Below are 23,010 nucleotides of genomic sequence, written 5' to 3'. Positions count from 1 at the left end.
TGTCTGGTGGGGACTCACTTCCTCATTCATAGATGGCGCCTTCTCGCTATCCTCACATGGTGGAAGGGGCGAGGGAGCTCTCTGGGGTCCCTTTTATAAGGATACTGTTCCCATCCATGAGGCTCCACCCTCGTGACCTCATCACCTCCCAAATGCCCCACCTCCTAACACCATCACCTTGGGGTGAGGATGTCAACACCCAAATTTTGAGGGGACACACACGTTCAGACCAGGGTATTGAGAAACAGCCATGGGGAGAGATGTCATGTTTTACAACAGCATAACTTCTGATCACAACAGTGGGAAAAACACAACAGGAACTAGACTTGGGATAATCCGAAGCTTGCCTCTGAACACCCAGAGGAGGGTATTTGTTGCTAAGCACTCTGCCAAAACTTGACTTAATGGAAGACGGATTTGAAGGGCCCTTTAGTTGAATAAGGAAAGTAAGTCCTTGTGTCGTAGAATACTGACATGAGAGTTTCATTTTCTCTTCCCAATAATGAGGAGACAATGACATAAAAACAGTTCTGTCGAGAGCTTCATCACACAAAAGATCAATACAAACTAAATTAGAGGAGAGGATGGGGAAAGAAATCATTTGCTTTTATTACAGTTTTCTTGTAGGATCTGTAAATACTAAATGTCTGAGGCTGGGGATGGGCCCATTGGCAGGTGCTGTGAGACAGTGATTTATTTTTATGCCATTCACTCTGACTTCTCATCTTTTCCACGTGACAAAGCATCATGGAAAGTGTGTATTTCATCCTTACATATCAGATGAAATGAAAATTAAATAAATTATTCTTTTAAGGAAAAGCTAAACTTACCCACAAGATATAGCCAAATGTATCTTTGCATCAAATGGTGCTTTTTGTTTTTTAATATGTACACCAACCTACATCATGGGTAAGATTTTTAAAAAGCATACACAAGGATAAGATCTGCATTCAAAGTTCTCTTAAAATTTTAGCTGATACCGTGTGTGTTTTTTGCCCCCCACCTTTTACCTAATTTTTGTAAAAGTTTAGAGATCACTTTTTGACATTTGTGACACAGATCTTATTAATTTAGTTTTTCTTATCAGGATCATAATTTCAATTAGTTTTTTTTTTCATTTTACTTATTTATTTTTAATAGTATATATTCCTAAGGTTATTAAGATAACAGGTACCTGTTCTTACTACGATGTCTTGATGATTAAAAAATTAAAATCAAGGCTTTAAGGTTAAATCTCTACCAATTTTCAAAAGAAAAAAATATCTGTAAAATCCCACAGAAAAATTCATAGCAGTATCTACCCTAGATCTATCTTTCTCTCCATATTAGAGTCCTGTTCTTTCTGAATTATATTTCTTATTTTATATTTTACAATATCGTACCCCAAAATAGTCAAATTCTTCCATGGGCAAGTCTAGACATTATGAGGTTTAAGCCAAATACACAGACAATTTCTGTCTTCCAGGCATTTCATCCTTTAAGGCAAAAGCAGAGTAGAAATATTGACAATTGAATGCATACATAAATTAGTAGATGGCAAACCAGTCAGACATTACAAATGCAATGAAATGATTCCCCTGTGCATCACTGTGGCACTACTTTGTGTGGACACTGGTCTAAGTAAGCCGTGGGACCAGTGAACAAGATGCAGGCTCCCACCCCACAGTCAGCCATCTTGCAGGGGAGCACAGTTAGTCGTGTGATCACTTTATAGTGAGGAAGCTGCTGTGATGGGAGCATAGGGACTAGTCTCCTGCACATATACCAGTCCACTCCCATGAACAGGGGACCACTGCCTGACCATGAAAATTCCATCTATGCCCAGACCTGAAGGATGGAAGATGACCATCCAGGCAGAGAGGAAGGGGCCTGGGTTTCTGGTGGAGGACGTGGGGAGATACAGCTTGATGTGGTCCCAAAACTGAAAGATGTTAGTTCCTGAATGACTTCCAAAGATGATCAGCCAATCCATTCACGGAGAAAAGGCACCAGGATGATTTATCTTGCAAAATGCATCATCCTAGAAGTGAGGTGATAAATAAGTATTTATTAAGCAAAAACAAAAACCATAAGCCAACAAAGGGTGTATAGATGGATGGATGGATGAATTAGATAGATGATAGATGAGACAGATGATGACAGATAGATGATAGATGGATGGATGGATGGATGAGATAGATGATAGATGAGACAACATATCACTTCTTCGTTATGGTCTCTGTCCCTTTTTCCTGGACCATGTTAACCCATTTGTTGATGTTCATTGGTTGAGGCACATGGATCCTGATTATTCCCTTGTCCCTGGGAGCGTGTGGAAATTAGGTGGAGGCTCATGACAGCTGGTTGCAGGATTTCCTTTGGCTGTGTGTATGTGTGGTTTAGCAAAGAGGAGTCAAGCTTACCCCACAGCTTTCTCCTTTGGGGGCACAGAGTTAACTTGGTGGACACAGGCAGGAGGAGACTGAAATCTCATCCTCATTCATGTCTTACCTTCCCTCCTTGAAGTGGTTGATTCCCCAACGTGGTTCCCCTCTTCTAACCCAGGGCTGGAGGGAGCAGGTGCTGAGAGCTCTCTTAGAACATGAATGGACCCCCAGGGGATGTCCCACCTGGATCATTTAGACATCTCCATGGTTTTGTTCTACTTTGAGTCTTGGTTCTGTGTCATGTCTTCCTCACCTCATCTGCCTGCCATAGTGCCTTTCTCCCCCACACGATCACCCAGTTGCCCTTGATCATTGAGAGGTTTCCCACCATGAAGAACCACAGGACAGTTCATTGTGAAGATCATCACAAATGCCATGATTCTCTTGTTCTAGGACTCCCAATATTGACCGGTTGGCCAATGAGGGAGCGAAACTCACTCAGCACCTGGCAGCATCGCCCCTGTGCACACCGAGCAGGGCAGCCTTCATGACCGGCCGGTACCCCGTGCGATCAGGTAGCCTCCTGTCTGCATTGCTGGGGCTGTTGTCCCCCTCAGGGCAGCCTCCCAGCCCCAGTGTTATCCTGGTTCCTAAGGGTTGATTTTTTGTTCCTGCTTCAGGAATGGCATCTTGGTACCGAACTGGAGTCTTCATCTTCACAGCCTCTTCTGGAGGACTTCCTACCAGTGAGATTACGTTCGCCAGGCTTCTGAAGAATCAAGGCTATTCAACAGCGCTGATAGGTATGGACATCTGAGGAGAAGGAGGGGTGGACTTGGGCAAAGTTAGCAAGAGAGTGTGAGAGGGCATCACAACAGCCTTCCTAGGGATGACATCACTGATACACTTTGCACAACTTTAAATAGGAATGAAATGTTTCCATCCTAGATTAACACATAGTGTGCCTACCTGGGCTATTTTAATGTATAGATATGTGTCCTTTCATGTGTGTGTATGCATGTAGATAGATAAATGATAGATGAGATGGATGGATGGAGGGATAGAAGGATGGATTGATGGAGAGATCCATCAATGGATGGATGAGATAGATGATAGATGAAGCAGATGATGATAGATGTTAGATGAGATGGATAGATGGATGGGTGGACAGATAGATTGATGGATGGATTAGATGATAGATGAGACATATGATGGATAGATGATAGATGAGATAGATGGATGGATGGATAGATGCATGGATGGATGAGATAGATGATAGAAGAGACAGATAATCACAGAAAGACAGATAGATAGATAGATGACAGATGAGATGGATGGATGGATGGATAGGTGGGTGGATGGATGAGATAGATGACAGATGAGACAGATGATGATGGGTAGATGATAGATGATATATAAGATGGATGGATGAATGAGATAGATGATAGAAGAGACAGATAATAGAAAGATACATAGATGGATGAATAGATGGGTAGATGGATGAGATAGATGATAGATGAGGCAGATGATGATAGATGGTAGATGAGATGGATGGATGGATAGATGGATGGATGGATAGATAGGTAGAGGGATGAGATAGATGGTAGATGAGACAGATGATGACGGATAGATAGATGGGTTGATGGATGGATAAGGTAGATGATACATGAGACAGATGATTATGATAACAATAAATAGATATATACATACACATAAACATAGGGTAGATCAGACAGATAGATGGATGATAGATAAAATGGACAGGTGGATAGTTGGATGGACAGGAGTATGGATGGATGAGATAGACAAATGATAGATGACCAATACACACCAAAAGATCATACAAAGCGACATATTCACACTATGCTGTTGACAAGGATTTTCATTTTGCTTTTCAATACTATTAATAAAATTGTGTCAGAATTTATCTCGGTTGACATTCCTATTGATTTTATTCCATTGGTACAAATGATGTGTTCCGCCTGTTGGCATGACAGGCTTGGGTCTAAGCAGGTCATGGAATGAATCCTAGAAAATCTCATAGGAGCAAAATGGCCCTTCTTTTTCCTCTGACATCTTGTTATAAAACCATTGTCTCTTTTTTTTTCTTTTGTGAGGCACTCATTAATTTCATGGCATAATTAACATTTTATAAGACATTTTCAGAGGTGTTTAAAATAATTGCTAAGTTACTGAGTATGATTTCCTCATGCCCCAGGGGTGGGTTTTTGAGTAAGGATTCATTTCAACTTTTAACATTCAAGGCACAAAATTATGTTGGTTCTAAAACTTTAATTTTAAGGATGTATCTCAGAAAAGTATCTGCCCAGAAAAAAAAAAAAAAAGCTTGTGTTTTTCTGTGTAGTTTTGTTTCCTGCCTATTAAAGATGTTATGTGGTTTCAGTTTTGTTCTTTTTCTCTTTTGCAATCACTAAATTAGTTCTAGTAGTGTGAGTGGCTAATACGTTAGTGTTTGTAGAAGAGGAAGTGAAAAGCTGTAGGGTCCTATGATGAGCCCTGGCCCCTAAGGCAGAAGGAGCCAGCTTTTCTGTGTGGGCGTCAGAAGCTGGTGTTGGAATCAGGGTGTTTATCGGCATCACCAACCTGTTTGTCTCCTCAGGGAAGTGGCACCTCGGAATGAACTGTCACAACAAGACTGATTTTTGTCACCACCCATTACGTCATGGCTTTGATTACTTCTACGGGCTGTCCATGACCAACCTGAGAGACTGCAAGCCCGGGGAGGGCACCGTCTTCAGCACGGCCTTCAAGAAGCTGGTCTTCATCCCCCTGCAGATCCTTGGGATCACCGTCCTCACCCTCGCCGTGCTCAACTGCCTGGGGCTGCTCCGCGTGCCTCACACCGTCTTCTTCTGCCTTCTCGTCCTGGCGGGCGTGATCCTGGTCCTCTTCCTGTGCTTCCTTCACTACTTTCGTCCCCTGAACTGCTTCCTGATGAGGAACTACGAGATCACCCAGCAGCCCATGTCCTACAACAACCTCACTCAAAGGCTGACGATGGAAGCAACCTACTTCATTCGGAGGTGAGTGCCGCCTTTCCTTCCAACGCTGCCTGTGAGAAAGCATGTTCTGCTGTTTCCCGTGGAGGTGGAGGAGGAGCAGGGTTATGCCAACTGCATCATCCTTCCCTACTCAGCGTGTTTGTCTAGCCAGGTGCTCCGGAGGAGGGAAGTGGGAAAGGACGTGGCGCTTGTTTGGTGATCTCGGAAAAGAGTCACCATGCCATGAGCTCTCGTGAGAGTCACTGGGCTGGGAGGCCATGCCAAAGTAATGTCTGATGACAGAGGAGGCGTCACATAGCACCATGGTCTTTACTCCTGAAATGTGGCAGTCATGGGAGGAAAGATAATGGTAAATGTCTAGTCTAGAAGTTGTCCTTGTGATATAAACAATGTGGAAAGATCTAAAATATTTTGGGCCAATCTCTGAGCAAAAAAAAAAAAAAAATACTCCGTGAGAAAACTAGGTGAAGTGAATTATCTCTTTTGGGTCTGTTGGGTCCCAGTGAATTCATAGTTTGGGGGTTGCAGTCAGCAAGCCGAGTAACCGTGAACCGAGGAACGGCCAACAATCCTGAGCAATGTAAACAGACAAGGTACATATCTGTATTATAGTATATACCGAGTAGAGTCTATAGACACAATGACATAGATGTAATACGGAGGCTATATAAGGAACACTGTCTATTCAAAACAAGCAAATAAACCAGTAAAACTGTTTTGTTCCATTTGTAACTTTAGAGGACAGCACTTAAAAGAAAAATGGAAGTTTCATCTGAACATCAAAGCTTTGATCTTTGTGGCAACTTAAACTTTATGGAAGATTTAAAAGAGCTTTCTTGGGTGATTTAAAGATTATAAAGGCGATAGAGGTAATATAGATAACAATTAATCACATGACACAAAATTATAAAATCATTCCAGATGATGAAAGGGAAGTTACTGTGATGGAAGGAAAGTTTATGAGGGATTTAATTTAAAAACAACGTCTTTTTTTTTTTTTTTTCTGAGACAAAATGCTCAGCCAAAGAAGAAAATAAGTAAGGTAGGCAGAAACTACTTGATTTAGGGCTGGCGAGATAGGTAAAAGGTAATTTACTCTCTGAAAATTCTGTGGTCGTTTCCTTGCATGGAAGATATTGCATCCCCCTGTCTGTTTCGCATGTGTGAAGCGCTGATGCTTTACTGGAGGTCTGGAGTGGGCCGCGGTTCCCCTGACCCTCTGCTGCCTTTGGTTATGAAACAGTATAAAGGTAATGCCTTCGCCTTGGGATGCAACTGTGCCTGCACCCCTGACATCACTGCTTATGCAATAGGTAAGACATAGGGCATATTTTAGTGTGCCTCTCTGGTATTGCAGAGGTGTTTTATACAGCTCTGGGGGCAACTCACTCATGACTTGGCTGTCTGAATAGACCATTAAGTGACTTACACAAAGGTTCCACTTGATACTATCACATCCTCTCTCTAAAAATAAGACAAAAATATTATAGAATGATTAACTCCTACAGTTCACATCATCTCCACATTTCAACATATTTTCTTAAAATCTCAATCATAGTTTAACTGTGAAATATAGAAACGGTTCATTGGTCATGTATATTAATAACCGTTCTCTGTTTCAGCCTCTGGCCCTTGGTTTCAGAGAATACTGTGAGTACCAGCTGCCCAGCTGCTCACATAGCACCACATGACTCAAGTTTTATTTTGGTTAGCATCCCACTTCTGGTACCAGTTTCTGTGTTTGTCGGGTAAGACCGACAACATCTCATTGGATTAGCACTTGAATATTTATTTGTTGCCTGTGCAAAATGTATTACTGATCGAGTGGTGCTCCAGGGAAGCTGTGCTCCCCATGGAGACTCGGGGATCCGGGTTGCTGAGATCTTGTGGCTCTGTCATCTCAAGAGATGGCCTGTCCAGTTGCAACCACAAGAGAACAGAGTTGGAGGGTCACTTGGGGCCTTTCCCTTACCTCATGGTGAAAGGGATGCATATCGCTTCCATTCAGAGGTCACCGTATCTCCCACCTGACTTGACAAAGGGCTAAGGTGCAGTCGCCCTTTGTGCTCAGGAAGAAGAAAGGGAAACGTATCTTGGAGAACACATAGCATCATCCACCAGGAGCAGTGATTTTCAAATTCCCTTTAAAGCTGAGGAATATTTCAGCTTTAAAATAAATTTGAGATTTTATTAGAAGCTAAGTGTGTCAGAGGAATAAAAGGCGTAGTGCTTGGGTTAATCTGGGACAGAGAACTCCATTTGGAAACTGCTGACATTTAATAAAGCCCCTATGGAAAGATAATGAACAGCTGGAGAGAAAGGGCAGAGTCGGGAACAAAAACGTAAAAGAACATGTGAGCAAACACCTACTTAGTGAGACTGGAGGCAAACTGACGTTTAACAGATATTTGTAAGTGCAGAAGGCAGGCACATGAGGAGAAAAGTCAACACGAGATTGGAGTTTTAAAAATGAGTGGCTGTATGAGTGGAGGGTATGTGAGTGGAGGTTGAAGGAATTTGCACACTTTTGTAGAGAAATGAAAACTAAGGGGCTAATTTATTATAAAATTACAATCATGCAGCACATAAGGACATGTCGATTACCAGCTGAAGCACATCTACGATGGTTGTCCCATAAGATACTGCAATGGTGCTGCCCTATACAGGTGCGCCATTTCCTGTCTACCATATTTTCATTGTTCCTTTTCTATGTTGAGACACGTGTAGATGCACAAATGCCTGCCCTGTGTTACAATTGCCTGCAATATTCAGCCTAGGAGCCGTGGCTGTACCACACAGCCTGGTTGTGTAGTAGGCGTACCATCTAGGTTTGTGGAAATACACTCTAGGGTGTTTGCACAGCAGCGAGATCCCTAGTGATACACTTCTCAGAATGAATCCCGTCGTTAAGCGATGCACGACTGTATTGGAAGGGTTGATATGAAGTGTATTGTTCCCCAAGATTTCAATATTTTCATCAGGGCAAAATAGAGTACATTAAAGAAAACAACGCAAATAGTTTGGTTGTGTACATACATGTATGTATTTAATCTACAAAGAGAGGAATTATTGAAATTGATTTCCGAGGACAGTTGTAGGAGCTGTGTATTTAGGGAGCAGCAAGGATGAATGTAGAGAATAAGGAGGGTCCCTCCCAGGGTGGATGATAACCACTAAAAGTCCCGTAAGTAACTAACTATTTATCCATCTATCAGAATTCAGGTCGGACGTGGGCTGTTTGTCATGATTTTCACAGGTTTGGGTGGCAAAGCATGCTCTGGAAGGACTATGGGTCCTTCGTGGGCATCATTCGGGCAGCCTGGGTGGCTGTCCTGGGTGAACTTCGCGGTCTGGTAAGTAGGGCCCCGTCATGCCACACCTACACTGACAGCTGGTCTCACCCAGGCACCAAATGCTGCAGAAACCCATCGGATCCTGCTGGCAGTAAATGGCATGGTGACGGACGTCATGCAATTCCCAAGAGAGAGAGGGAGAGTTCCAGCTGTCAATCACGCCTGAGCATTTATTTCAGTTATTCTTTGCACAGAGATGCTGCCCAGTGATCAGTGCCTAAGGTCAGCCCACACAGGCTGATGAGGGACTGGCCATCTGCCCCCTGGGCATGGCGCTTGGTTCAGAGCTGTCCTTTGCTAGCCTAGGACATGGTGGCACATCAAATAGGATCATTATGACTTCCTGCAGGTAGCTAGAGAAGGGAAGAGGAGGAGAGTCCTTGACTGTGGGGGTAGAAGAGTGATTCTGCAGACGTTGTGTAATAAAAACCTGGGGTGTGATCATAGCTGAAGGTGGCCACGCTCTCCTCTAGAGACGCCCCCGGAGTGGTACTGAAGTGAAGTCGTGGGTAGGCATTTCAACAAGCCCCCCGGGGTTCCACACCGGGTGTTCCGTAGGACATGCTGAGAAACACTTTGGCTCCTGTGGACAAACAACACAATTATTTGTCACCTGGATTTCTTTAGAAGGTGACGCCAACAGGCAATTTAATGTAAAAGGCTTAGAACCTCGTAAGATACACATGTCACATCATCGTCTGGTAAGAAGTACACAGATATGTGACTGATACAAGAGCTTCCTGAAATGATCTTTTATTCTTACCAGGGTGGTCACCTCTGATACTTTCTGTCCCATCCTGCTCTGTTCTCTTTCTTTAGAAAAGGATCTGGTTGTGACCGTAAATTAATTTCCTGGCTCACCAGTGGGTCACAGGCTGTGTGACTGATGAAGCTCTTACCTGGTGGGTTAGCTCGACTGAGCTTTGTGAGTGGGAGCACAGCCACTCCAGGCTGGGGCAGCACTCCACGGGCACTGTCAGACAGTCCACTCACGGCAAAATGCCACACACAGCGTGCTGTTTGGCATATTTGCTGGAATATCTGGACATGCGTATATCACCCTTCCTCTACTAGCAATCTCTCAAAAACAGACAGCGTGGACTTTAACATAATGTCCCTTATACCATGGTAAGGTTCAGCAATGACATTCAGCTTCCAGGGTTAGTCGCTTGTTATAACTTGTTATATTTTGAAATGATTTGATCTACTGAGTACGTGAATATTCATATGATTACAAGGCATGTTATTGGACTCCTCAGCATATTATTTTGGGAGGAGATGAGACCAAATTTGATTATCGTAAGGATGTGGAAGCCCGGCCAGATTATCGTGATTATATTGAGGTTTCTGCAATTTTCTTCCAGAACAAGAGATTTAAGATGTTCTAGCAGTAGTTGGAGGTGATGGTTATTGAGTTATTAAAAAAAAAAAAAAAGATTTCTTTTCTTCAGTATAGATGATCCTAGTATAAATAGCTACCGTCCACATTGGCACAATTCATGGTCAATATTAGTGAAAATACTGTAACAGCATTTTGTATACTGTGATGCCATTCACAAAAAGCTTCTTACAGATATTGTCTGAAGACACAAAGATTTAAAGCTTCTAGGTAAAATTATCCTGGGATAATTGTCTTCCTGTGTTGTTAGTTATCTGAGTCACTGAATTAAAAGAATGGCCTTGATGTGCCACCAAAGAATCCTAATGACGGTGATACCACCATGTTCACAGAACGTTCTTTCAGGGATCTGAAGCCACATTTATATGTGTTCTCTCGTTAGTCAGAACATCCTGAGCAATTTGGGCAGGTCTTAGCACCTTTGCGAGAAATGGATGTAGAGTTAGTCAGAAGCCAAAAAAGGAATGCCTAATCAAAGCAATGGTAATGGTAGCGGAATTTTCTCAAAATGCTTTTGAATTCAAAATTTCCCAATTGCAATCCATGCCTTATTTAGATGGTTTCACATAAAAAACAATTTTTGTGTGTGTGTAGCTCCCCCTCCGTTCATACATCAAAGTTTCGGTGAGGAAAATGATTTAAGCTCTTATTTCTAAAATTTACGATCTTTCTCTGTGCCGCGTTGCTGATGTGATTTATACTCAAGGGCTGGTTCCTGAGATGCCAGCGTGAGATGTTGGGATATGAATGACAAGGGCGTCGGGCAAACGTGCTTCATGCTTCATGGGTTTGTGATTCTCGCAGACGAGGTCTGTTTGGCCAACTCTGGTTTGTGGCCTGGGATGGCAAGTGCATGCTTTCAAGTTGAGGCGCGTGGTGAATTAGAATACATAACCACCCACTCTACAATCTTTGACCTAATTTATTCTTTCAGGGATGGATTTATCTTGGGGAGATGCTTCTATTATTAGAGAGCAGGATATTTAGCTCACCATATGTTATACGCTGTATAGCAATTCAGGAGACGGGTCATCCTGAATACACTTTAATGAGCAAGAAATCCTTGCTGTTCTTACAGGGAGGAGTGAACTGTACATTTTTTGTGCAGATACAGAGCTCTCCGTATGTGTCCTGCAAGGTCATCCCATCACCGCAGCTCTGGGTTTCGGCAGCCCTCTTCTCAGTGCGGTGTGAAGCAGGTCTGCTTTAGGGGCACAGCGTGAATGGGAACACGGTCTGGGGCGTGTGTGAGAGCAATGGGCACCTGTCGAGCGGTTGCCAATTATACCTCAGGCGCGGGGGATCTTTCATACCACATGACGACCTCGTGAGATCGGCACGCAGATGTGTGATCGTGGAGAAACTTTGAGGCTCAACACCTTTGAGTAAAGAGCCAAAGCCCCACAGGTAATGGTAGAGGCCGGATTTAAACACAGAGCCAGCTCAACCTTCTCAGTTGGAGTGGACCATAAAGAGTTGCGTAAATCTTTGCTCTTGTGCAGATTCTAGTGTGGCAAATTTGTTGTTGAGGTCTGAGTGAGGATTAGTTGGAAGAACACCAGGGCCTTGTACGGGTCTCTTAGCACTCTTTCTCCAGATAGAAAAGTCTGGGTCCAGTGCCCTTGCCCAGGCAAGAGAGGAGAACGCATCTCTGTAATTCCTATATAAACAACAATGTCAGGAATGCTGTCATCACCATGGTGATGGAGAAGTACCAAGATAGGCTCAAAAGAAAATAAAGGGTGCAGGATGATGGGTGAATTCAGCAAGTTAATTTTATGCACAAAACAGTTTCTTTTTCTTTAGTTCAAGTCAAGGCTAAATTTTAACAAGGTGTCATGCCGGTGGGTAGAACGAGATTCATGTTTTACGTCATCTGCAATAGAGGGAAGCAGACCTTGGTCGTTCTGCTTTGTGAAGAGCCAGATACGTCTGTCCCCTTGCTCTCTGACTTCATCGGAAACAGTGCTTCATTGCTAGGAAACACATTTAAGTTGAAAGAGATTGCTTTCTGTTTTTCTCTGGAAGTACGCACACGCTCACCTTGAAGGGTGAATTTCCAACAACGACGATGACTTTCTACACAGCCACATAATTTGTGTAGCTTATGATATCCAGCTATTGGGTTTACAAATTCATATGAAATTTGCTGTGACTATTCTATTTTCCAGGCCCTGGTTTCTATAAAACATACCGATACATTAAATATACGTACATGTGCATTTTGAGATGCTATAGTTAGAAGTTAAATTAAAGCTAATCATTTTCAGTTGAGCTCAGTATAAGATCACTGTTGTCCTTCATAAATGGGTCCTTTAGCAAAGGGTCTGCAAATAACACATCCGAAATTTGGAAATGGTGGAGGGGTGTGTTTTTAATCTCTGACTTCCCAGAGTGGTGAGATCTCCTTTTTCTAACTCTGATGAACGCCGCTCCCGGACCTTTTGTCCTGGTCTCTGTACGGCCCTCACAGTTGTGCACTGTCAAAATCCTGCCGTGCCTTTGCAGGGTCCCGCAACCTGGCCTTTCACATTTCCCGCTGGCCGCGGTGTAAGCGGCTGCAATGAATAGCTGCGATTTGCCCCAGTGTCTTTTTGAATGAAGGGATCTTGAGAGGGTTTCATTAGTTTAGAGAAGAGTTTAAGTCAGGAAGGAATAAGGGTGGTACTGATTTTAATTTACAGATAGAAAAATAAATCAGATTTAATTTGTAAGGACCCTCACACACATTCCTAGTGGAAAAGTGGAAAAGTTACATAATTAAAGAATTGTCCGAGGCGCTACGCGGCGGCGTGTAAGACAGCCCAGGCTAACCGTCGATGCTCTTGTCGAAGGCACAGGTGGCTGATGGCAGGGTCCCGTCCAGCTTCCCTTTGTGTCTCTAGTGCCTAGTCCTGAGTGTCAGCAGAGCATTTGTTTAATAGCTGGGAAATGCATCCACAGAAGACATGAACAGCTGGGTGTGTGAGTGCATCTGCCGTGCACAGCGGCAGTCACATAAACTCCAGAGGGGTGACGTAGTGGGTGCTGTTGTCTGATTTATGCCGTAGTCTAGTTACCAGCAGCAGAGGGGTTCGGAAAGAATCAACAGACACCCCATTTGCATACATGTCATTCCTTGTGCTGACTCAAGTTCGGATGCTAGTGGAATAGTAAAGGTCAAACGCTCAAAGGGATGTTATACTCAAGACTGTAAAAAAGTCTAGTCTGTGGCAGACAGAAAAAAAAAAAAACCAAAACGAATGCCTTAGGCATCTTCTTGCCTGGGTTCTCACTCCTATCCCCACAGGATGTAAATCTTCTTACTCTGCGATTGGAATGATTACACATTGCTGGGAGGGCTCAGAGCTGCCTTCTGTATTTTTAACAAATGGAGCAGAGGCATGTGGCAGAGGAAAGTTCTATCTTTCTGTACCGTGTTCAAGACAGTAGCAATAAATTTTCAAAAGAGTTGTTTACTGAAGTGCTCCAGCTAATAAAAAAAGAATTAAACTATTATTGAGAAATCTCCCTCCCACCAACCCGCTGATGGATCAGTCAGTTTTCAAGGTCGTAGCGAGGAAGGGAGCCCCGGATCTTTCTCATGGGCCTGGCCATGAGGTACGTGGCCCTTCCTGCACGCCCAAAGGACATTACCAAGTGAGAATTCCTTCACCTGGGCACGAGCTGTCAATCAGACCCCAGGTGTGCAGGAAAGCTGATGATTTATGTCTGTCTGGCCACATTCCCATGTGCCGTTGATTATACTTCTATTCCTGGATGGTAAATCTTCTTGCTACGGTGTTTTTGCAAGCCAGATAGGCTATTTTTATGTTTTCCAGGTTTATTTTTGTATAGAAAACCCAATCATTCTGCTGTGACATGCAGGACATAGATACATAACATATCCTTAAAGTGCTGGTATCCATGATGTCTCCCCTACTGAATGAAAAACTGTTGCTTTATAAAGAGATGATACAAAAAGAATTGTATAAATATGTGCACCTTAATAATCAATGCATTAAGTCCCTTCTCCCCTTCTCCAGAGGGTCCTCCTGCAATTCCAGGGTAGAAGTCACATTCCGTAGCCTAGATTGAATTATGAAACTCGAGTCTTTGACTCAACCACTCTTACCTTCTTCCTGAACCAGTGTTTATCTTGGGGCTCCCTTATTTGCTTATTGTGCCATCTTTATCCTTTCTTTTTAAATTCCATCCTCACATTTTAATATGCTGAGACATATATGATCACATCTATCTTGTGATCCTGCCAATCACATGGACAGCTGCCTCTTTCTTCTTCATATATTTTTTTTAACTTTTGGACAAAAGGATTACTATCCAAAATTAGAGAATCCAAGTTGGAACTGGACTGGAGCCCAGTGTTGGGCATTTCAATCCATGCAATAGCTCTTCATTCTCACAAGTGCTGTCAGTCACATCCCATATTTGCAGCTATGACCATATACTGTGCTACGAAGATTGACTTTTTAAGATTCCTTGACTATTTTCCTTAACTTTAAATCTAAAAATAAATGGGAGAACAGATGAGAGTGAATTTGCAGAGAATTGTTCTCATACATAATGTAACTCCCTATTTAGGAACAAGCATGAAAGTGTAATTTCATGTTCCTTTTGAGGACTCTAAGCCAGCTTTGGGGAGCTCAGTGTGGTTCTGGGGAAGCAGGTGCGACTTGTCCAGGTGTGAGTGAACATCCCCATGACACCTAGGGTGGAGACGTCATAGGCAGCGTTTGTGGCAAAGTCTCTGATGTCGTGGTGTACTTTCAGTTCTGCCAGGTTCCTCAAGGGCATCCACCCTCAGAAATGGCCAAAGACACAGCTTGGTAGATGTTGTCGTGTGTAGGTCACAGCCAGGATGACAGTTCCAGTTCCTCCATCTGACCATTAGTATCTCTACCTTTTTTTTTCCCAAGATATAATGGTGAGAGTTTTAGATCACATTCTATGGGTTCTAATGTCATGATTTCTGATTCCAGTCATTGTGAGAGGTGAGACAAGACACATATAACAACTACTACTTCTTCTCCTCCTCCTCCTCCTTCTTCCTCCTCCTCTTGTTCCTCCTCTTCTTCCTCCTCCTCCTCTTTCTCTTCCCCTTCTTCTTCCTCCTCTTCCTCCTCTTCCTTTTTCTTCTTCTTCTTTCTTGGCTATGAAATAATAACACCATTCTCTCATTTCATATTTTTGTAAAAAACAAATGACAAAATTTGCCACCAGATGCTGGAATGATAAAACACAGTACCAATGGTTACCAATAACGTGTTGGATTTGACCTGCCTGTTTTCAGAGAACAGGAGATGTCTGGATCAGCTCTCAAGGAAAGTGTGATGTTTTGTGCTTATTTTCTATTTCAGAGGACCAGGGGTTAATAAATGTGAGGACCAACCTTAAAAGGAAAGTGTTACAGCCAGTCGATCTGAGGAGTTGACTCAGACCCAGCTGTATGGGCTAAAGGAAGGAGTGTGAGCTGTATTAACATTATCAGATTATAAATGCATTTAGAAAAGTATACATCCATTTATTTTTTCAAAGTAAAGTTATTAGAGCTGTGATACACAATCCTCAGCTTGAAGTGTTTTTGGCATTCATGAAGAGTTAAGGTATCCAAAAATACAAAAGAAAGCAAAATTAATTTAATTAAGTGTATTATTTCTTCAGGACTTTTAGTGGCTGGCACTGATGTCAAACATCTCTTAATAATCACTCTGATCCCTTGGAAATGACAAGAGACTTAGGATACAAGCTAGGTGTAGTAATGCCTACTCTGGAGCAATTTTTACATGAAGCGCTTTGCATTCACAGGTCCCAGCAGTTGCTGGGACTGCGAGTGGGGCTCCCGGCACTGACAAGGCTGGCGAAGTAGTTCATCCAGTAGACGCTGGATTTATGCCACCTGCCAATCACTGGGCAGGTGCCAGGAACACATCAATGTAAACAATGTGCCTCAGCTTGTGGTCTGGCGGGAGAAGAGGGCAGATAATTGATTTTTTTGTGGTTCTTGTGCAATTTATTAGAAGTTGCATCCATGCAGCCATCCACTCCTTCATTCACTCGCTCCTTTGGCAGTATTGCTGAGCACCTTCTAGAGGGCAGGCATGGGGCCAGGGCCCAGGTATTCAGCTGAAGACACCAAAGGCTCAGTGCTCACAGGTCTGCCTGGGAACAGGGGATCAGCATCTCAGAGCTGGTGGCACTGGGGATGGCTTCTGAACAGTGACTATTTTCTAGGGAGAGGAGGAAGTGTGAGTTTAAGGCAGAGAGATTGTCACGCTCAGGGCACTGATGTGTGAATATGCAAGCCCTATTTGGGGACTACTTGTGTTCACTGGGGTAGAGTTTGGGGTTTGTGAGTGTTGGCATCAGGATCAGAACTCTTCGTGTTTTGAAGATGAACCTGAAGCCTAGATATTTAAAGAATCCACCCGAGTTCACAGAAGTCGTTAAAGGGAGAGCTTGAATCAGGTGACAGCAAGGCATGGAGGGTGGACAGTAAGGCAGTGGCTGTCGTTAAGGTGTGTCTCCTCTGAGCATCGCAGGTCCTTACAGCCATCTCCGAGAGCTGCATGCGCCTGCGCTGGGCAGTGGACATGTGTCCTGTGCCCCAGTAGCTTTCAAAAAGGCCACTCACTCAGTATACCCACAAGGGAAGGAACTCCTGGTCATTTCCCAGACAGAGGTAAAGACAGCCTGTCGTGTGACATTGAGATGCAGCAGTAAGTGCATTTCTCAGAGGTCAACCGGATGAAAGAACAACAATGTGCCTAACTGCTCCCTTTCAGCAGACTCGGCTGTGAAACTGCAGCCTTTACACGATAACATCACGCATGGCCATTGTAGCAAGGGCCACACGCTCACTGTGACGCAGACCTCTGTAGCTCCTACCTGTTCTACTCGATTCCAGTGAAGGAGGTTTAGGTGCACTCTGCATTAACTCATATTTTGTAATACCATTCATCTCTCTAGATTAAACTATTCGTGTGGGCCAGTTCAAGGAATGTTCCATTTACCTTCTAAAATTTGGGTATTGACAATTGAGCGTTCCTTTTGAGAGACACGTTCTGTTGTGGAGGAGGGGCGTTGTGTCGATAACAACAGCCACAGAATTACACTGGTGTTAAACAGGTGTTGATGGAAGTAGCACAATGGAATATTATACAGCATTAAAAAAGGACATGCTGTCATTTGTGGCAACATGGATGGACCCGGAGGACACTAAGCTGAGTGTAACCAACCAGGCACAGCGAGACGGATATCACAGGATCTCACTGATACGTGGAATCTGAAAACGTCGGGCTCCTAGAATCAGAGAGTAGAACGGTAGTTACCAGGGGCTGGAGGTGGAGAGCGAATGGGAAAAGGGGAGATGTTGGTTAGAAGATAGAAAAGACTCAGTTAGATAAGAGGAGTAAGTTTTGGTGACCTGTTGCACAGCTGGGTGACAATACTTAATGACAGTGTATTCTATATTTCAAAATTGCTAAGAGAGATTTTAAATTATATGAGGAGGTGAATGTGTTGGTTAGTTTGGTTTAATCATTACACAATGTATACATATATTGTAACATCACATCGTACCTCATAAAGAAATACAATTATTATTTGTCAATTAAAAAGAAAAAAGATACTGTCTTTATTAGTTGTGTGTATGGGTATAAACTTTTTTCCCAGAGAATGCTGTTTTCAAGCTGGTTGAATTCATATTAATCACCATATAGAGACGGAAGAATAGAATAAAAAAAAAAAACAAAATATGGACAACTTTCCATTTCATTTTCTCCTGAATTGTGTCAGTGGAGGATGTTGTAATGACATAATACTTCAGTTTGCTGATCCATAGAGGGTAATAGTAAGCCACTTTGTAGACACTCAGACACTTACCTTTCTCTGAATACCACGTCCCATCCTAGGCTGTTGAAGTGTGGTATTCTGCGAATTTTCAAACGGCAGTGTATAATAATAATAGGTTGACCCTAGTCACCATGGTGGTGGGCATATTTACATTGCCCTTGGCTTTTCTTTTCTTTTCTTTGCAGGAGCACTGAGAGGCCATTCCTGCTTTTCTTGTCTTACCTCCACGTGCACACGGCCCTCTTCTCCAACCGGGACTTCGTGGGCAAAAGCCAGCACGGCGCGTATGGGGACGCTGCGGAGGAGATGGACTGGAGCGTGGGTACGTGCGTCTCGTGTGCGCTTAGAAAGCGAGGGTCTTCACCTGCGTCTGTCTCTTTTCCTGCGAATTTCTACCTGTGTTCCTGATGCCTTTAGAGACGGCAAATGTGTGTGTGTTTTCTAAGGTCACCAAAAACACGTAATTTGCAAAGGTAAACCAAGTACAGAAGCAGCTTCAGCCCCAAGTGCGTGTTTGCAGTTGCCAGGGGCTACATCTCGGGGGAGGTCTGCGTCTGTGGGCTGGCGACTGAGGAGATTAACGGAGAAAAGGAGCCGCAGCGCTGGTCCTTGTCATCTCTTGCTCTGTCAACACTGGAACACGAATGGCGCCTCGTCATTAGCACAGTTGGACAGGCGGTGGGTTTGGATGCAGAACACCTGCAGGGGTCTACCGCCTTGGAGACCCTCCCAAGGCGACACGCCTGGGCCCGCGTGTTCTTGATGCCTCTGAGCACTGCACAGAGCTCTTCTGCTTCCTGTCCTTTCTCCCTTTTCCTAGGGCAATCACCGTATTTCTGAGAAATAGGGCATTTTTCAGAGATACTGGAAAGACTTGCTGTTGGAGGCTTAGTTAGAAAATCTGTCCTCCATATCAGTGTGGGACAGCCATCCCCTTTCCATCTAGGTGCCTTGGTGCCACGGAGTTCGTTCTCCCCATTCATTTTAAGCAGCAAATTGATTGCAGTGATGGTCCCTACTATGGTGATTATACGAACAAGTTTGCTCTATGTTGTTTTAAATCACAAAAGGAGCGCCAGCTTAAGAAACAGGAAGACTGGACTCTTCTTCCAGCTTCTAGATCTTTCTTTAATTATCCCTGTGAACTTGGGAGATGTCTTAAATCTCAAAGCCTCTCATCCGTGATCTGGGTAGGAAGAAGTCAGACTAGACAAGTCCTAAGTTTCTTTTTTCTCTAGCAGTGTGTGATTCTATACTATAACGAGAATGAGTATCATTTGTAATACTAACTCAGAAAAGCAAAACCAGAACATTCTCCCTAACGAGATTTATAAGAAGGATGCATTGTGCTTAGGGCTTTCACATGTCTCAGTACAAGCCTGCTTCCTTTTATTTTTTCCTTTCTAAAATGTTGCATGTAAATCAGTTTACACATTTCACATCTTAGTAGTATAAATCAGTGGACTATTCTGTAGTGTAAATCAGTAGAATATTTTATCTCCTTAATGAGTGTTATATTTTAATGTGTCTGATTTCTTATACAACTCTCAGACTCCTGTTGGGTAGCAAGCAACCTCACGCTGACATCATCACACCTATTGATTAAATTTTATTTAATTATAATATGCTGGTACACATGTCTCCTCTGACTCATTAGAAATTATAACTTCCAGTGTGGGCTTACTACTAGTTCCCACTGGAATATTTAGAGAGTATTTTTCAATCTTTGAGACCTGCATTAGACCCTGATATCATATTTATAGATGATTGTGTTCTTTTTTTTTTTTTTTTTCTTTTTTTTGCCGAAAGATAAAACCCTTCCCCTAGGCATTACATTAATTTTTCAGGAAGTTTTTGTTTTATAAGTCCAATACTTCTGAGTGTTTTGAGAAACAGTCCTTGTTTCCAAGAAAGGCCTTTCATCATTACACCGAAAGGGACTACAGCACTCTGAATAATTATGTAATAAAATGAAAGAGGGTTATTTGCTTTAAAAGAACTGCTCCCTGCACAAAGAACAACTGAGATAGGAGCAGTGGACTAGGACGGGCACATCTCAGTCATTCACAGCATGTTTTTTCAAAACCTCAGGGCAGCATAATTTTGAGGGTGCATCCCTTTCTCCACGGCATGTTTCTCTGTGCCTGGAAAGGTGTATTTGCAGCAAAGAACCTTTATTATCTGACTGTCCACCATGGCCCACTCCACCCCATAGTTTGGGGATACAAATTATGGATCCCACGTTACTGCCTGATTCCTAGCTGGGTGCTGGCCCTGTCTTGTGTTGTTTTTGTAACTGGAGAGAGACTGACTCCACAGAGATGACGTGAGAGCTACAGAAGGGGCTTTGCAGTAAAACCACGCAGGGTTAAACTCCTGGGACTGTAATACTGCCGTGCAAATTCGAAGGCGGGGGCGGCACTTTTTAAATCATCCCAGTGACCGTCCTTGAGAGCTTGGCCTGGCCAGAGGTCGCATGTGTGGCCTCCTTGTGTGCTGCCCATTCTGTTGGGGAGGTTAAGGACATGCACCTCAGGTTGCAGAACTCATAATGGATGAAAAGATGTTCACATGCCGCTGCCTTGTGTCTACACTGCCTTGTTCCTCTTCTTTCTCACAAAGCTTGCGTCATTGCTGTGCATGGCCAACAGCAGATCTCTGGGACAGTGTTAGCTCATTCATTGGTCACGTTTTCTGGGTGCCAACTGGGTGCCTAAGTGTTTTGGAGAGAGGAGTTCAATAATGGTAACACTCTTGGCTTAAGGGAACAGAGAGGCTACTAAGAGACTTAAAATTCTTATCACAGCGCTGGGCAGAAAGTGGGGACTATCCCTAGGGAGGTGCAGGTGAAGCGCTTGAGCGGTTTGGAACAAGCAAGGGGGGAAAGGTGGACGTACGTGGCCGGTGGGTACAACCGGACCCGCCCGCAGTGGAGTTCCCTGGGCAATCCTGCTGCTACCGCAGAGTCTGATTTTCAGTCCAATTAATTCTGAAGCAGCCGAGCGTTGGGGAGGAACAAATGTGTAAAATTGTATTTGTTTTCAAATGTGCACCAGGCGTTTTGGGGGCATGTCATTCTGGCCGTTTTTCTATCATTGGAAGTAGGCTGACATTGACCACAGACCTGTTCACGGGAGGGGGCGTGGAGGGAGCTGGTGGAGGGATGGACGTAGTTCCCTCCGGTGGGTGGTTCTTATCTACAGCTTACACCATCCTAGTGCTCATGGCTGCAGTCTGTCGGCAGAATTTGCATGCAGTCAGTGTGCACTTAGAGCCCCCTGTGCTATTAATAGAACCACACGCAGGAATCATAAATCAGCCCTTGCTCAGGATTAGACTAGCAAATTCTGTGCTCTCATGAAGAGAAATGCAAGCAGAGAACAATCAGGTGGATGCTAAAACAAATCTCTGGTTTCAGGTCAAACCTTTCTAATAAAAACAGAAGGATTCCTGCCACCACTAAGGGCTGGAATGAAATGGTTTATGTGAGATTCTCTTTCAAACAGGAATGGTGGAAGAAACACCAGCGTCCTGGGCTTGCTGAGTTTGGTGTTCAGTTGCTCGGTATCTCCAGCTTGGCACCCCCTAGTGGCTGAGCCTCGCAAGCCGGCCCTCAGTTTCTTGGGGTGGGGGTGGGGGGCGGGGTGAGCGCTCTGAGCCAGGGAGATGGCAGAGAATGCGTCTGTCCTTACCATGCCTGACACATGGCCAGTCATGTGCCACTCAGCATGGCAGCAAGGGCCCCACATCCGGCTCTTCTCGAGAGTTGGAGAAAAAGTTGGAGGGTCTCATTTACAAGGCCTCAGAGGAGAGACCGGAACCTCAAGAATTGCAAGAAAACTCCACCAGTTGGGAGCTTTGGGTATTGGTCAAGAAGTCCTTCAAACCTATGTAGTTCTAACCAGGGTCTGGCTTATGGGACCTGGTTCTGATGGATTATCTATTCCAAACTAGACTCTTTCTAGGGTGGCTGGACTGAAATAGCCATGGGGGCACGGACCTCAACATGCAGTGAATACCCCTTCCGTGAACAGGCTCGTTTACCTGTGTACAAGTGCTCTGGTTTAGTTTATGTGTCAATAGAAGGCATCTACTTTTAGAATCCTATGGACTGGGCATATAGTAGGTACTTAGCAAGTAGATTTGAAAAGTGAAATATTGGAGAACATGTGCCTGGTATTTACAAGCCCCCATCTAAGGTGCCAGGAATTGCTAGGGACACAGTCATGAATACGGCTGTCATGCTTTTCTCCTGTATATGTAGATAACGGTCCAACCATGGGTGTGGAGTAAGATTACCCTGCAGAAATGTTTAAGGCAGTGGAGGAACTTATGACCCACAGTTTATCTCCATCTAAATCCAGAGTTTAGAAATCAACCTTTGTGTCTCTACTTCTCAAAAACTGTAAGACCTAAAAAAGCAATGCCCATGTTCTCTTTGTCATTCCTCGTTCTATACAGAATGTAGCCTGGACCGCAGGTTGTTTGTTTCCCTCAGGATGCAATGCATTGCTTTTCTGTCTTGGGTTTCTTAAACATTCATATTTTAGATCAATGGGACCTTCTTGAAAGCATGAAAGTAATGTGCTTACTTCTGGTGCACACTGGCAATGGCAGGTCCACTAGAACACTGAAAGGAAGGCCAAAATGGGAAGAACCCCCCCATCCCTGCCCAAAAGGAAACTCACAGAGCAGCCAGAGACTAAGAAGTGGGGTCAGGGAATTCAGGGGCAGGGAGCATTTCAAGGAAGGAGGATCAACACCAACAAGCACTTCAGAGACATCAGGAAGAGGTGAAAAGGGACAAGTGAGTGTACTCCCATAAACCTCAGAATCGTAGTGGATGGCAGAGAGAGCGTATTTGAGGAGTGGGGGTCAATGAGGTTGGGTAACGATTTCAGGAGGAAGGGAGGACTCTGCACCAAGGGCTGTGTCTGAGGTCAGCTCTGCTCTGAACTGGTGTTGGCATCAGTATGTGGAATTGTGTGATTTTCAGTCCAATGTGAGGATAGCGAGTA

The 23,010-nt window shown here is 43.8% G+C and overlaps 1 protein-coding gene across 1 annotated transcript in view; it reads left to right on the top strand.

Moving 5' to 3' along the window:
• STS (steroid sulfatase) overlaps positions 1-23,010 on the top strand; it is a 149,521-nt gene that overhangs the window by 71,937 nt on the left and 54,574 nt on the right. Inside the window, exons 3-6 of the mRNA XM_045537664.1 lie at positions 2,820-2,941; positions 3,047-3,169; positions 4,987-5,410; positions 18,178-18,314. Coding sequence (XP_045393620.1) covers positions 2,820-2,941; positions 3,047-3,169; positions 4,987-5,410; positions 18,178-18,314 — 806 coding nt within the window. The remainder of the gene's footprint in view (positions 1-2,819; positions 2,942-3,046; positions 3,170-4,986; positions 5,411-18,177; positions 18,315-23,010) is intronic.

The sequence above is a fragment of the Lemur catta genome, chromosome X (assembly GCF_020740605.2).
Source record: "Lemur catta isolate mLemCat1 chromosome X, mLemCat1.pri, whole genome shotgun sequence".
Classification (NCBI taxonomy): Eukaryota; Metazoa; Chordata; class Mammalia; order Primates; family Lemuridae; genus Lemur; species Lemur catta.
This window is presented reverse-complemented; position numbering and strand designations above follow the sequence as displayed.